This window comes from Astatotilapia calliptera, chromosome 18, assembly GCF_900246225.1.
Source record: "Astatotilapia calliptera chromosome 18, fAstCal1.2, whole genome shotgun sequence".
Classification (NCBI taxonomy): domain Eukaryota; kingdom Metazoa; phylum Chordata; class Actinopteri; order Cichliformes; family Cichlidae; genus Astatotilapia; species Astatotilapia calliptera.
This window is the reverse complement of record NC_039319.1, coordinates 4,810,796-4,827,421: the sequence shown is the minus strand read 5'-3', so window position 1 is coordinate 4,827,421 and position 16,626 is coordinate 4,810,796. Positions and strand designations below refer to the sequence as shown.

The following is a 16,626-nucleotide window of genomic DNA, read 5'->3' as shown; positions in this document are numbered from 1 at the left end:
CCTACAAGACAAAGAACAATGGGAAATAAAGCAGAAAGAAGATAAACAAATTCTCCAGGACTTTGAGAGGAAAAACCAACAACTGCAAGACCGTTATAACCAACTGAACTCCAAAACAACTGAGCTGGAGGGGGAAAAGAAAAAAGTGCAAAAACAATGCTCAGAGATGCAGAGTAAGCTCAGTGACATGCTGAGAAAAAACACAGAACTGGAGAAACTTTCCAACAATTTGAAGTGCAAAAACACTGAGGTGCAGATGTTAAAGCAGCAAGTAGAGAAAACAAACAAAGACCTGCAGTGTACACTTCAAGAACTCGAGAGAAGTCAGCAGCTACAAGACGCACACAACAAATTACAACACAGTTATACAGAGATGCACGAGGCAAAGCTTATGCAGGAGGCCAAATGTAAAGAACTGAAAGAAAGGCTGGAAGAAAAACAAGCCAAATTAGAAGAAGTGGAGACAACATGCAGGAAACTTGAGAAGGAAAACACACAAACAATTGATGAGTTACGAACCCTCATCCTAGAGAAAATAGTGCTCGTGGAAAAGATCACGGAAAAGAAGAAAAAACGCTTCCGCTTCTTCTGGAGAAAGAGCACTCCTGCTTTTTCTACTTTTTCTACTTTTCCTTCTGCTGATGTCACCCTGTCTTCCTCCTCCACCGTTGCATCGTAATTTTCACCTTAACTCCTAACACCTGCCCCATCTCCCCCCCCCCCCCTCTCTCTCTCTCTTTCACCCTCACCCCCCAACCAGTCCCGACAGTTGACTGGCCCCTCTAGAGCCTGGTTCTGTCATAGGTTTCTTCCTTTAAAGGGAGTTGTTCCTATCCACTGTCGCACCCAGTGCTTGCTCAGAGGGCATAGTTGGGGTTCTCTCTCCTCTCTTTCCTCCTTTCTATCCCTTTCCTTTACCCTCTTCTTTAACCCCCACCCCTCCCCCTTTTCTATTCCCCCGCTTTTCTATTTCCTTAATAATTTAATAATAAACACAATTGGCTACATTTTAAATGTGTCTGATCAACGTCTTCATTCAAGAATGAATTGTCTTTCTCACGGAGTCATGTGTATTTTGTGTTTTCCTCGGGCTGGTGATCCCCGCGGTCGTTCAGCCCCGGAGTCCAGAGTTTTAGTGTTTTAATCACATTTAGTGTTACATTTTAGATCACCACAATAGGATATCCATAATTTAGGATTCAGGCATTTGTTTTAGTTCAATATCGTAATCATTCTATGACTGAGTAGTTTACAGAAGCTTCAGTCTGCACCAATAACTTCTGTTGGAGCTATTTGTTCTTATTTTTTATTATTTTGAAATTAGTTAAAGTTTGTTGTTAGTTTACTTATATTTTGGGGTTTATTTACAAGTTTATTTGTAGGTTAATATTTGTTTCAATGTTTTGTTTGTTTGATGTTACCTTGTTAAATTAGTCAGTAAAAGCTGTAGGGCCATTTTGTTTCTATAAATAAAGAGACTGGTATAGGACCAGCATGCACTGGGGTGAGCCTATGGTTTTTTTTACTAGAGCAGGAGAAGCAGCAGGACGTAACTAAAAATGGATCTTGTTATTGCTTGCCAAACTGGATAAAATAAACCATAAAAACACAACAACAATCAGCTGTCAAACTGTACAAGAAGTTCACAGTAATGTAAAAGAAGTTATATCACTTTATTTTTAAATGTACGCACTCAGGGTCAGGACTGAAGACACTGATCGAGAAAATACTCTAAATATAAATATTCACCTAAACATTCAAAATTATTCAATTGCATGAAAAGAAATATGAACTCTCTACAATACTGGCTTCTGATTGGTTGAAAAAGCAGGTGCTGAACTTCAGAAGAGCTAAAGCTGCAAAACTGTGTAAACCCAGAGTGGATGCTGCCCTCTGACCTTTCAGAAGTACGATCTTTTTATGAAGACACAGAGGCAGAGTTATTATTCATCACTTTAAAGATGATATTCGTTACATGTTCTTCACTCGTTGTCTAGTAAAGTCCAGAGAATGAGACACATGATTTCAAAACATACAGCTGCATGTTAGAGATCACAGAGTTCTTCAGTCTTATGAGAACTCATGGAGACTAAATGTCAGACACATCAACAGTAAATGTCGTTCCTCCCCCCGTCAGTTTGTGTCCTCCACACTTGTTTACACAAACATCTGAGGTTTGAACAGTGTGCAAAACCACATGTTACAAAGCTGCTGAGCTACTGAATACTGGAATATTTCATTCAATATCACCATCTGACCAAAGGACAAACACAGAGAGGATTAGAGCGCCAAACTTTGTTTCAAACTGTTTCAGAGTTTAGAGGCAAAAAGCAGAATTTCTACCTGGACAAAGAAATCAAAGCAGGAGAAAAACCAGCTTTTTACATTTATTCAAAGGCATTATGTGAATGTACTCTGAGCCACAGCCTCCTAAAGTAAAGACATTTGATCATCTAAACCAGACAGAGTCATGTTTTCAGCAGTGTCTGTATCCTCCATATAGACCATGCCATGGTCCACCTAGGGTGACCAGGTGTCTGACTTTATGTGGGACTACACAGCGCTCAGTCCTTGTTTGCCTGTGCCACACACACATTGAGCCAATGTCCAGTTTTTTTATTGACTCTAGTTTCTGTCGATCGGTAAGCCCACAAAACAACCCTGTACAGGAAGTAGATTTCATCTCTCTGATAAAAGGAGTTCTAATCCCTGATCCTATGAGTCTGACCCAGTAGATAATATTGATATGATCATATTTATGCCTTTGTTGTTCAGGCACGTCCAGAGGGGGGGGGGCTATAGGGGCTTGAGCACCCGCCCCTTTCCTGATGGGTGCCCAAAGTGCCCTTTTGTTGAGGCAACTTTTTAAAAAAAAAAAATCCTTTTGTGTGCGTGCGTGCGGAGTCCTGTCTGTGCCCCTCAACAATAATATTTAACTATTAATCACAGTTTTGCTAAATAAAAGGATCTGGCTTGCATCAGTCACATGATCACATTTAACCAATGATCGCCCTTGACGACAGAACGCGCTGGTTACGAGCCGGGAACGAGCTCACAAAGAGCACGCGCATTTTTAGCGGTCCGGAGCTGTATGAGAAACACAAGTTAACTCAGAGACACAGACTGATGCGACAAAACCAGTAAGTAGGTGTACAGCGCACACTGTAGTGTATAGCACACAGGAGTATTGGCTTATTACGTACACGTTGGTAAGCTGTCTTGTTGCAACTGACGAACTGAAACAAACGAGCGTGCTGTGTGTGCAACAGAGCGACAAACATTACCTGTCCTTTTATTAACTACACAAGTTGTGCTGGTCACAGCTGCTGGCTACCTGTGTAAGGCTGTCATGGGTCTGTAGCTCTGTCACCGTTTTAGGGAACATATTTAGTTTTAAAGTAAGTTTCCGGGCTTTTCCTGCCTTTCTGGAGGGATTATATTTCACTAAAAAACGATCTAATATGCATGTCCACATAATAATTATTATAATTATAATATATTAAAACACACACGCTGTATTTTAAAGAACATACATTAAGAAGCAGATTATATTAGATTTATATTTTAAATAAGACAAAAGTTGGATTTTACAGCAGTAAAATTATTGTATCTCTACAGTTTAAAAATGTAATAAGCTTTGCCCTGCACAGAGTGGATAGTGAAACAAATGGAATCATCATAATGACATTATTTCATATTTATTACTTCCCCATCCAGATCCCTCAGGTCATCTGGATCCGGTCTTTTATCAGTTCCCAGAGTCAGAACCAGACACGGAGAAGCTGCATTCAGCTTTTATGCTCCTTATATCTGGAACAAACTTCCAGAAAGCCTCAGATCAGCTGAAACACTCAGTTTATTTAAATCCAGGTTGAAGACTCACCTGTTCTCAGCTGCATTTGAATAAAGCACCAAATCCACACTTTAAGCTTAAATTTCAAAACTTACATTTAACTACTGATTTTATCTACTGTTCTGATTTTATCTGTTTTGATTTTATATACTGTTGTTTGTTTGTTTGTTAATTAGTTAGTTAGTTTATTTGCTTGTTTTATTCAATTTTAAATCATGCTTTTTATTTGTTCTTGTTTCTAATGTCTCTGTAAAGCACTTTGAATCACCTTGTTGTTGAATTGTGCTATACAAATAAACTTGCCTTGCCTTGCCTTGCCTCCTCATTGCTTTATTATTGTAGCTCTAGTAATAAATAATAATGTAAGGATTCTGGATCAGCACCATGATGCCCATAGTATATACAGTATTCTGAAGAAGGTCTAAAATGTCACTGTGTGTGTGTGCATGTGTGTGTTTTATTTAGATGGATTTTAAAAAAAAATATTACTCATGATATAACATTGTCCAGACATGCCTAGTAAGGACATGAGGAGGAAACATATCTATATTTAAACATATCTATATTTACATATCTATATTATTGCTAATATTTACTGCAATATATCTATATCACTAAAGCACTTCTGGATGGATGCAAACTGCATTTCGTTGCCCTGTACCTGTGCATGTGCAATGACAATAAAGTTGAATTATATTCTATTCTATTCTAAACAGTAGGAGCTGTGTGAGGCTACTAAAGGCAGGGCTATAACATTTTTCTGTCATCATTTTATTATAGATTAAGTGCAAGAGTTGTTAGGTGTGGATAATTAGATTATAGTTTATTGCAATAGCAAGTTGTGCCTTGTTCTCACATAGCAAGTGGAGAGTGATATATGAAATGATGGGATGGAAGGAAGAAGAGAAGCAAAGAGTGATTCACAGGCAGAGCCTAAATTATTTCTCACAGTTTTTTGTTGCCTTATGGTTCCAAGCGCTGTCACCAATCTTTGCATTTTGTTATTATCTCATGACACTTGTTTAATCAGCTACCATCTCTCCTATGGACTTTTTAATGTCTACAGTCTCAGATCAACATAGCCCTGCCCTTCCCATATTAGATTCTTGATGAATGTGTGTTGTTGTTATTCAGCCTGGTTCAATGTGCCCCTTTTTAACTTTGAGCACCCGCCCCTTTAAACCTCTCTGTACGGCCCTGTTGTTGTTTCACAAAGGGTTAAAAACATTCACAGGTTGGACTGTGGTTCTCCTTTTAGCATCTCTGCTGGAATTTTAACTGTGAACCTCTTAGATCCAAACTTCTGAACTGCTCATCTCACAGAGGACAAAAGGGAAGAACCCCGAATCTCTTCTTCACCTCACTTTTATACCTGCTCACCCTTTCTCCCCCCCTTCCCTCAGTGGACGTCACATCTTCATACTTGGGCCAATCAGGTTGTTGACATTTGATCATCTGATGTCCACCCACACCTCATCTCTCTCTCTCTCTCTGACTCACAAGATTTAACACAAAGTTTAAACTTTAAAATCACTTCATTACATTTTCTTTGTTATTCTTAACACAGAAAATTCACATTCAAAAACTTAACACAGAATAAAACAGAGTAGCCAGTAGTGGGACATGGTTCCAGCAACTCTGATGGTGACGGCCCGTTTGAAGCTGAAGCTCCGGCACGTGTGTCAAAAAATCAACACACTGCTTCAGAAACGCTGTGCTGAGGCTTGGTTTGACTGAACAGAGTCACGTGATCAATGACGTCTGAAGCTTCATTCAGCACGTCACTGCTTCAGTACCTGATTCAATGATTTATAAGGAATTGAACCATTGGTGGGATTTGTGCCGTGTTTTGGTGATTTTGTGAGAGCGAATCAGTGTGTGACATATTTATAGACATGGAGCCAGGAAGAGAGGACGCTCTGCCTGTTCCTGAATAAAAACCAGTTCATCAGCATTTCTGCTCCCAGGTCTAAAATGTACATAAGAAATATGATGTACACATAATTATAATGATATAACTTATAGTATATTATATATAAATGTACCAGTCTGCTGGTTAATTACATGATCAGGTGGAGGCAGTGACCTCACAACCTCCTATAAGCTTTAAGTTAAGGTTACTTTATTTATACCCACAGGTAAATTTGCTTTACAGAACAATGATAGCATTTGGCCTCCCTTCACAAACACACACACCTAATGAAACCTGACAAAACACATATTTAGTAATTAAACAAAGTGAATCAAATCAAAAACAATTCTTATTGAGTTCAGTGACAGCAGCAGGGACAAAGCTGTTTTTATAATGCTTTGTCCTGCATCTTGGAACTAGAAACCTCCGTCCTGAAGAAAGAAGCTAAATCCACCCCGTAGAGGATGGGAACCATTTTTAAGGATTGATTAAGCCATCTGTGGTACCTGTTTAGAGTACAGGGAGTCTAAACAGGCCTGTGACTCATCTATCAGACGACTGGACCATCTCACTAACTAATTCAGTCAATTTTTCTCTGTGACAGAGGTCTGACTGAACCATGCCACCAAACAAAAAGATAAAACAGACTCAATAAAAGAACAAGAAAACAAAGTTCAAATCTTTCGCTCAATGTGGAAATGAGCAAGTTTCCTGAGGCAGTAAAGGCACTGGTGACCCTTTTTACAGACCGATTTGCAATAAAAGTTCAGTTTTTCATTGATTATGGTCCCAAGATATTTATATGATTGCACTTGCTCTATTTTCTGACCTTTAATTAAAGTGACTCTGTGCCCATTTAGTTGTTTCCTAAAATCAATAACCATATCTTTTGTTTTAGATATGTTCAATTGGAGATAAGACTCCTCCCACCACTGAACAAACTAATCAATGATTGGACTATGGTGAGTTTCACCCTCTTTCAGTAAGCTGACAATAACAAAGTCATCTGTAAATTTAATGATGGCCCTGTTTTCATATCTGCTCTGACACATGTTTGTAAAGAGAATGAATAATAAGGGCGATAAGAGACCCTGGAGGAGAAGCTGTGGAGGAGAACACTGGGTCAGACAGAACCCCATTTATTCTCACTCTTTGTGACCTGTCAGTTAAAAGATCTAAAATCCAGCAAACCAGGTTTTTCCTGATTTCAAACTCTTCTAAAAGTCTTTTCATTAAAATATGGGGCTGTGTTGTATTAAAAGCTGAAGAAAAATCAATGAAAAGAAGTCTTGCAAAAGTCCCTTTACTCTCTACATGTTTAAGAATCAGATTTAGTCGAGTCAAAAGCGCGTCCTGCACTCCTCTGTTGGGCCTGTACGCAAATTGCATTGGATCCAGCTGATATTCAATCTCTTCCATAATCACATTTCTGATGATTTTTTCAAAGACTTTCATGACAACTCAGGTGAGGCAACAGGCCTGAAGTCATTCAGGACGTTTGGACGACTAGATTTAGGGACATGAACGACGACAGCTTCCTTCCAAAGCGAGGGCACATTTTGTATTTGAAAGGATTTATTGAAAATAACCTGAAATTTAGGACTGAGCTCTTTAGCACAAGATTTAATTAGGCGGCACTAATGTTATCAGGGCCCTGGCTCTTGTTCACATTAACTGTATGAAAGGCCTTTTGGACATCGCTGAGTTCAGTGATGAAGTGTTGAGTAACTTTCAGTTTCTGTTTCAGTTCAGAAGAACTAAAACGAGCATCAAGCATATTCAAATCTCTGTCTGGCTTAAAACCGTCTACAATGATCTGACTGCTGCTCTGGGGATTTTGAAACCCTGATATGGTTTTCATACAAGTCCAGGCAGACCCAAAACGTTTTGCAGCAAATTTTCTTTCAAGAAGGTTTTTGTAGATCTGTTTTGCTTTCAAGAGCTCGATTTTCAAGTCTTTGGTGACTGCCTGAAAGTCAGTAACAGCCCCCTCTTTTAAAGCCTGTCTCTTTTTCCTTGAACAGGATTTGATGCATTTGGTGACCCATGGCTTATTGTTAGGGTACACTTTAGCACGCTTAAGGGGTATAATCATGTCTTTACAAAAAACTGCATATGAGCTAACATCCACCAAAGCATCAAGACTGAATAAAAACTTCCCAATCTGTAAATTGAAAACATTCCTGCAAGGTAAGCACAGATTCTTCTGACCACATGATTGATTGATGATAACACAATTTTATCACCCCCCGAAAATTCATGTTCAAAGCAACATATCAGCCCGATATCACACAGAACTGTCACATGACATCAAACACAAGCTGTCAGCTCTGCAGAGTGGGCAATCATAATGAAGCAGTTCATTATAAGCTGCAGACTCAAGCTGCTCTTCATATATTTGCCCACCAGATGTCACCAAAGAGGACTGTGATGAAAGCTTCGAGTAATGAACCGTTTTTCATTACAAGCTTGGCCAACTGACTACAATCTACAATAAACTAATATGGCTTTTCAATCCTCTCTTCAATCACTTGGTACCACCAGGAACCTTTAAATGGGCACTCAAGCTGCCTGGAGACTGTTTTGTCGTGCACATCAGAGAAACCACAGGTAAGACAATCTTATCCAAAAGGTCAGTGTAACAGTATTGTTTTCCACCAGCTTAACCAAACTTCCCACACTAACTGAAATTTCTTTTCCCAGGCAAACATTAAACAGCAGCAGCTGGAAAACTGGAAAACCTAAAGCCAAATAATCAATAAGACACAACCAACTTTTGTATGAGTGAGTATTGATAAACTGAGCATAATTAAACCTCAGTGAAACCACATATAAGTTCTGGTAACTGGCACATATTTATGTTTAATATGTTGTTTTATATTTTGATCAGTTTCAGGTGTTTGTGCGACTGTGTTAACCATCAGTAAAACCACATATAAATCACACTTCTGTGTTTAACAATTACAACACTTGATGCTGTTTTTCTGATTCAGGATTATGTGTGTGATGAGTTGGCCACACAGTTCTTATCTTTCTGCTTCACACACACAAAACTGCCGAGGTTGAAGCTTCAGTCTCTTTCTACCCCAGGTCTCACCACATTTCCAAAGTGTAAACTCTGAGTCTCATAAGAAATGTGGTTCAAAAAGATGTGCTGATCTATGAATGCATCCTTACTGAAAGCTAAAGATGTCCAGCAGACAAAAACAGCAGCTGAATGAACAGTTATCATGAGCGAGTGTACAAACACTATCACAGGAAATAACAGAAATAAACTGGAGTTTCCATTTATACCTGTAGTATTTTTTCAGCTCCATGTCATCTTCCAATATGTCAAAATATGATTTCATTGTATCTTAAACAAATACAAACTTCTTTCTTCCCCCCAGAGAGCCAACAGTTTACTATCAGAACTGAGGCTGATCATTAACAGGGAGCAGCAGGTAACAAGGTCATCAGCAGTGGAGGAAAGTATGGAAGTAATACTCAGCTTCATATTTGAAGATACTCGAGTATCTTAGCTGCAGGTCTGGAACAATGGTTTTATTTCCTTTCCCATTAAACATCTCACACAGCCCCTCATCTGTGACCCTTAGCAAACCCACTGGATATCTACCTGCACATAAAGGAGATCAGATCAGTTCCATCTAGACCAGCTGTAACAGGAAAATGCTGCTTACACTTTGATGCATCACTTTCAGTTTGTCATATAAGACAATATATCAGATTGAGGCATTATTTTCCTGCAGTGAGTAAATCTACTTTGTACTTTACTCTTTTCTTTTAGGTAAAGGCTCTAAACAGCACTTGTACACTGTGGAAATCCTATAAGAACGTCTCCTGAACTCTGAAAAATAACAAAACAAAGACTAAAAGGAGGTCATGGGTGCTGATGATGCTGATGATGATGAGGAGTAGCATGCATTTAAAAAGTGACTGATGTCCTAGAATACAACAGAACAGTGTCTCTACAAACTTATGAAAACATGACAGTCTTGCATTAGTTTGTATTCTTATGATTTCAAAAAACGAGGGAAAAATCTCCTTGAAATGCACAATTCCTTTTTGTTATTTCTTAGTGTGTGACGTATTTTATTGGCTTTATGATTGGTGCAAACAGTTTCCTGATTCATAATGGAAATAGATTTTAGACACAGGAGGAACACGCAGTGATCAGCAGGAGCAGCTTGGAGTCCAGTCTTCTTCACACTGAGGAGGGACATATATGCAGGAACAGTTGTCATAACTGTTACAACCACCAGATGGCGAAAGAGTCCCACTGCAACTTTAAGCCATGAAGGATGTGTCTTGATGTTTGCTTGTGATAAATCTGCTTTATGTGAGTCTTTTTCAGAGAGTAACAGTAATATGTCTGATTATATGTCTTTAATCAGTAAAGTCTTGCTTTGCTAGAAATAAATCAATAAATAATAAAATTGTAAACATGCAGCTGTATGTTAGAAGTCAAAGGGTCCTTAAGTCTTCTGTAAATTGACGGGGATCAAATGAAGGACACAAGTATCTGTTCTTACTCTAATAAATGCTGCTTTAATATCCAACAGACTATTTTCCTTCCTCATCAGCAGTAAACAGCTCGACTGCGTCTGTGCATTTGTGTCCTCCATACTTGTTTCCACAGACATCTCAGGCTTGATGCCACGATGCAGTGTAGAAACCTGACAACCCTCTGACTCATGTTCAAATGTTCAAGGACATTTCTCAGGATCATGTATGACCCCTTTTTGACATTTGGACTTTCATTAATAATATTTGTGTTTCTGAGTCATTTTTGTGGAGACTTCTGTCCAACGTAGTGTCCAAATGAAGCCTGAAGCTTTTCTTCACCCTCTTGTCAGATGGTCAGCAACAAAACTCTGTTCCAACCAATGTCTGATAAGAGATGAGACACAGCAGCTGAGCAAATGATCATTTCATGCTGAAGACATCCTCAGACAGAATTAAATACATACATAAACACAGCCTGGTGCCAATAACACAGCTAATGACACTGCTGTATCACTGGCTTTACTGATTAAAGACCATATCTGAAGGAAATCTTTGAACACAACAGAAAGTGACCTTTTAAACCTGCGACGCTGATGCTGCATTCAAGGACCATTACAAACATTTGAAAGGACTTAAGAACATGAAGAAAATGTGACTTGTTTCTCTGTAATGAAGCTGTTTTAGTGAAGAAAGTTGAAAGGTCACAGAGCGACTGCTGAATCTTCTGCTCTAAACATGAACTCTGAACTTTGTGATGCTTCAGGAGGAAAACTGCTTCAGTTATTCTCTCAGATTAGTTTCATATTTTCTGCATCAGATTTGAGTGAGATCCTGGAATGAAGACAGAAGAAAAGACTTTGTTCAAAGTTTGATTTATAGTCAAACCTTCCAGTTTATTCACACAATAAAACATCAACACAATATATGAATTCATTCATTAAAATCACAGTTTTTCCTCATTTGTTTGATGATTTTGACCAAAACAAACACAAACACACACACATGGTCTGCCATACTCATGAAGAGAAATGTCGACATTTTTCAAGACAAATATTCCAGAAACATTTAGAGGATAGAGAAGTTTACATTTTCATGTGGAGAAATATTTTAGTAAATCAAAATGATGATGAGCAGTGATAGCCTCCATAAACAGTCACAGGAAAGTTCTCCTTTAAAAACTCAGAAACATCAAGAGAACAACTAGAAGATGTGGAGGTACCACCCATAATGTTTGACTGACAGCTGATCTCTGTGCAGAAATGATGGAGAGAAAATAAAATGAAACTAAAACACAGATTTAAACCCACAATATGAAAGACTTCAGTCTATTTCAGTTTGATCAATTCAGCAGTGGCTCCATAATAAAGCCAAAGTCCAGCATAGAGCGGCTGAGTGAATGTGGTCTGGACTCTGTGGAGGAGAGTCATGGTTTCAGAGACGCTGTAGAAGGACAAAATACCTGCTCTGTGATCCAGGTACACTCCTACTCTGGAGGAACGAGGACCTGAGACAGGAGTTTGGATGTTGTTGTACCAAAATGTAAAACTGTTGTTGTTACAATCTAATGACCAAGATTTGTCATTACGTCCAAATCCACATTCATAACCCCCTCCTTTTCTGCTGATATTCTTGTATGCGACTGCTACATAAACTTCTCCCCCTCCCCACTCCACCTCCCAGTAACAACGTCCAGTCAGACTCTCTCTACTCAGGACCTGCCACGGTCCAGTGAATCTGTCTGGATGATCAGAATAAGACTGTTGTTGATTCATTACTGTTACTTTTCTGTTCCCCTCTGATAATAACAGCTTTTTGTTTGCTGTGTTTGGATCCAGTGTGATTTCACATGAATATTTTAAGAATCCAGCTCTGGTCTTTGGCTCTGCTGGTGGATCTGACAGTAAAACATCCACTTCAGTGACTGTCAGTGAGATGTTTGTCCATTGCTCTCTCAGAATGTCCTGTAGTTTATCTCTGACCTCTGACACAGCTGCTGTCACATCCTCAAAGTAGCTCAGAGGACGGATATTGATGCTGGATGAGTCTGTAGACTCACTGAGTGCTGACAGTGAGGGGTAGTTGTGTAGAAACTGGATGTGATCCTCTGTGTGTGAGAGCTGCTTCAGCTCAGCATCTTTCCTCTTCAGCTCAGTGATCTCCTGCTCCAGCTTCTCCTGAAGCTCTTTGACTCGACTCACTTCAGTTTCCTGCTGGGATCTGATCTGCTGCTTCACATCAGAGCTTCTTTTCTGGATGAGATGGATCAGCTCAGTGAAGATCTTCTCACTGTGCTCCACTGTTTGATCAGCAGACTGATTGATGGCCTCCACCTCCTGTTGAAGCAGCTTCACATCTTTCTCTCTGTCCTGGATTCTCTGCTGGATGTTTTGTCGACTCACCTCCAGCTCTCTCTGCCTCTCAGTCCTTTCTGCTGCAGCTGAGACTGTGTCGTGGCCTTTATGTTCATTCACAGGGCAGAGATAACAGATACTCTGCTGATCAGTACGGCAGAACATCTTCATCACCTCATCATGACGAGAGCAGATGTTCTCTTGGAGCTTCTTGGAGGGCTCCACCAGCTTGTGTGTTTCAAATGCGGGGGATATAAAATGAGGCTGAAGGTGTTTCTCACAGTAAGAGACCAAACACACCAGACAGGACTTAAAGGCTTTCATTTTTCTTCCAGTGCAGACATCACAGGCCACATCTTCAGGTCCAGCATAGCAGTGATCAGCAGGAGCAGCTTGGAGTCCAGTCTTCTTCAGCTCCTCCACTAAATCTGCTAACATGGTGTTTTTCTCCAGGACAGGCCTCGCTGTGAAAGTCCTCCGGCACTGAGGGCAGCTGTAGATTTTCTTCTTTTCCTCTTCATCCCAGAAGCTTTTAATACAGTTCATGCAGTAGCTGTGTCCACAGGGAATAGTCACCGGATCCTTCAGTAGATCCAAACAGACTGAACAGCAGAATTTTGTTTGGTCCATTTGATTCATGTGCTGTGCCGTTTCACCGTCTCTCAGTGACTGTCAGACAGTTTCACTTCCTCTGAACAGAAACAACCTCTGTGCTCTGAAGGGAAACAGATCTCTGCTCTTGTTCACCTCCTACAGGAAATGAGGCTCACCAGCAACTGCATTTACACCATGTTGTTTAGACCCATCCTGATACAGACACATCTGTGAAGGGAGGCACTAAAGAAATATTCTTACAGAGCGACCAAGAGCCAATCACATGATGCAGGGTGTGGTATGTTTGGTTACAGCATGCAGTAACAAGTCTGACCCAGTTAAAGTTTAATAGTTTATCTTTACTTGGATGTTTGAAATGTGACAGTCAACACTCAGCGAGTTCATTTTATATTTCAAAAAGTTCAGCAAAGTTTAGGATGCTGTGATGAATAAAAATAAATCAAACTTTATATTTTGACATTTTCTAATCTTAGTTCATTCTCACACTTACAGAATGATGCATGGGAACAACTGACTCCACTAAATCAAACCTATGTTCAAATGAGATTATGATCATTAAATAGTAACAAATATTTAAATTTAGCAACAACAAATGCAGATCGGTCCACAATGTTTACAAAACAAACAAACAAACATTATTTTGTAGTCTTTACTGTGCGCACAGTCACAGTGGATTTAAAAAACCTGAACTGTTTAGTAATTTTTCACAAAGTGTCCATGTCAGTAATTCATTCAAATGTATTTTGGTCTTAAACTGATCCAGTAAATGTAACTTTTTCTCACCTACTTAATCGAGTATTTTAGTTGTTTAACTGTCATTATAACTAAACTGAACATCCAAAGCTTTTCTCACTGCAGTTTTGTTGTGCAGTTATAGCAGCACTTTGAATCATCCACAGTTTTATAGAACTGTCTGTTGAATTGTTGTTTTGTTTGGTGCAATGCTTGCTTTTATTTAAATATTGATGATAATTTGATATATTTGATTATTTATTACTGGTGCAAAGAATTCATTTCTTCATGGTGCAAATATATAGTAGACTCAGGAGTTTAACTCAGTTTTCTTGGCCTTTGTTTATCGTTTCATTTAAAATCTTAATGGGTAAAGATCAAATTATATGTTCCATTACACTTTTAACAGCACAGATTATACAGCAAACATCAGATTCATGGATGGAGCCAGAGGCTAAATGACTGTTCAGCCCTCTTTAGGAAACGATCTTCATATGACGACAAACACGACAACAATCAGCTGTCAAACTGTACAAGAAGTTCACAGTAATGTAAAAGAAGTTATATCACTTTATTTTTAAATGTACGCACTCAGGGTCAGGACTGAAGACACTGATCGAGAAAATACTCTAAATATAAATATTCACCTAAACATTCAAAATTATTCAATTGCATGAAAAGAAATATGAACTCTCTACAATACTGGCTTCTGATTGGTTGAAAAAGCAGGTGCTGAACTTCAGAAGAGCTAAAGCTGCAAAACTGTGTAAACCCAGAGTGGATGCTGCCCTCTGACCTTTCAGAAGTACGATCTTTTTATGAAGACACAGAGGCAGAGTTATTATTCATCACTTTAAAGATGATATTCGTTTTATGTTCTTCACTCGTTGTCTAGTAAAGTCCAGAGAATGAGACACATGATTTCAAAACATACAGCTGCATGTTAGAGATCACAGAGTTCTTCAGTCTTATGAGAACTCATGGAGACTAAATGTCAGACACATCAACAGTAAATGTCGTTCCTCCCCCCGTCAGTTTGTGTCCTCCACACTTGTTTACACAAACATCTGAGGTTTGAACAGTGTGCAAAACCACATGTTACAAAGCTGCTGAGCTACTGAATACTGGAATATTTCATTCAATATCACCATCTGACCAAAGGACAAACACAGAGAGGATTAGAGCGCCAAACTTTGTTTCAAACTGTTTCAGATTTTAGAGGCAAAAAGCAGAATTTCTACCTGGACAAAGAAATCAAAGCAGGAGCAAAACAAGCTTTTTACATTTATTCAAAGGCATTATGTGAATGTACTCTGAGCCACAGCCTCCTAAAGTAAAGACATTTGATCATCTAAACCAGACAGAGTCATGTTTTCAGCAGTGTCTGTATCCTCCATATAGACCATGCCATGGTCCACCTAGGGTGACCAGGTGTCTGACTTTATGTGGGACTACACAGCGCTCAGTCCTTGTTTGCCTGTGCCACACACACATTGAGCCAATGTCCAGTTTTTTTATTGACTCTAGTTTCTGTCGATCGCTAGGCCCACAAAAAAACCCTGTACAGGAAGTAGATTTCATCTCTCTGATAAAAGGAGTTCTAATCCCTGATCCTATGAGTCTGACCCAGTAGATGATAATTATATGATCATATTTATGCCTTTGTTGTTTCACAAAGGGTTAAAAACATTCACAGGTTGGACTGTGGTTCTCCTTTTAGCGTCTCTGCTGGAATTTTAACTGTGAACCTCTTAGATCCAAACTTCTGAACTGCTCATCTCACAGAGGACAAAAGGGAAGAACCCCGAATCTCTTCTTCACCTCACTTTTATACCTGCTCACCCTTTCTCCCCCCTTCCCTCAGTGGACGCCACATCTTCACACTTGGGCCAATCAGGTTGTTGACATTTGATCATCTGATGTCCACCCACACCTCATCTCTCTCTCTCTCTCTGACTCACAAGATTTAACACAAAGTTTAAACTTTAAAATCACTTCATTACATTTTCTTTGTTATTCTTAACACAGAAAATTCACATTCAAAAACTTAACACAGAATAAAACAGAGTAGCCAGTAGTGGGACATGGTTCCAGCAACTCTGATGGTGACGGCCCGTTTGAAGCTGAAGCTCCGGCACATGTGTCAAAAAATCAACACACTGCTTCAGAAACGCTGTGCTGAGGCTTGGTTTGACTGAACAGAGTCACGTGATCAATGACGTCTGAAGCTTCATTCAGCACGTCACTGCTTCAGTACCTGATTCAATGATTTATAAGGAATTGAAATCATTGGTGGGATTTGTGCCGTGTTTTGGTGGTTTTGTGAGAGCGAATCAGTGTGTGACATATTTATAGACATGGAGCCAGGAAGAGAGGACGCTCTGCCTGTTCCTCAATAAAAACCAGTTCCTCAGCATTTCTGCTCCCAGGTCTAAAATGTACATAAGAAATATGATATACACAAAGAAATTTGTTTAACATTTAAACTTATTTTCTGCACATTCCAGCACATAAAATATATTTTTTTGTGTGTTTACACTCACTCTTTCAAATAGATGCAAGTAAAACACAGCAGAAAATAAATAACATCAAAGACTCAGCGGTCCTGTTGCTCTATTTTCACCTGTAAAGCAGAAGTGCCGTAGGCGGAGGTTTAC

At 39.2% G+C, this 16,626-nt stretch overlaps 2 protein-coding genes and 1 long non-coding RNA gene across 3 annotated transcripts in view; 2 read left to right on the top strand and 1 right to left on the bottom strand.

Annotated features, from left to right (window-relative positions):
* Positions 1-16,626, top strand: part of LOC113010480 (solute carrier organic anion transporter family member 5A1-like) — a 97,517-nt gene that overhangs the window by 77,776 nt on the left and 3,115 nt on the right. The window lies entirely within an intron of this gene.
* On the top strand, positions 8,179-9,562 carry LOC113010485 (uncharacterized). Its single transcript, XR_003270349.1, has 3 exons — positions 8,179-8,375; positions 8,469-8,549; positions 9,155-9,562. It is a non-coding gene; the product is annotated as an uncharacterized LOC113010485 (long non-coding RNA).
* Positions 11,230-13,525, bottom strand: LOC113010482 (E3 ubiquitin/ISG15 ligase TRIM25-like). Its single transcript, XM_026149558.1, has one exon. It carries the CDS (start codon positions 13,259-13,261, stop codon positions 11,597-11,599), a length of 1,665 nt encoding a protein of 554 aa, XP_026005343.1. The 5' UTR covers positions 13,262-13,525; the 3' UTR covers positions 11,230-11,596.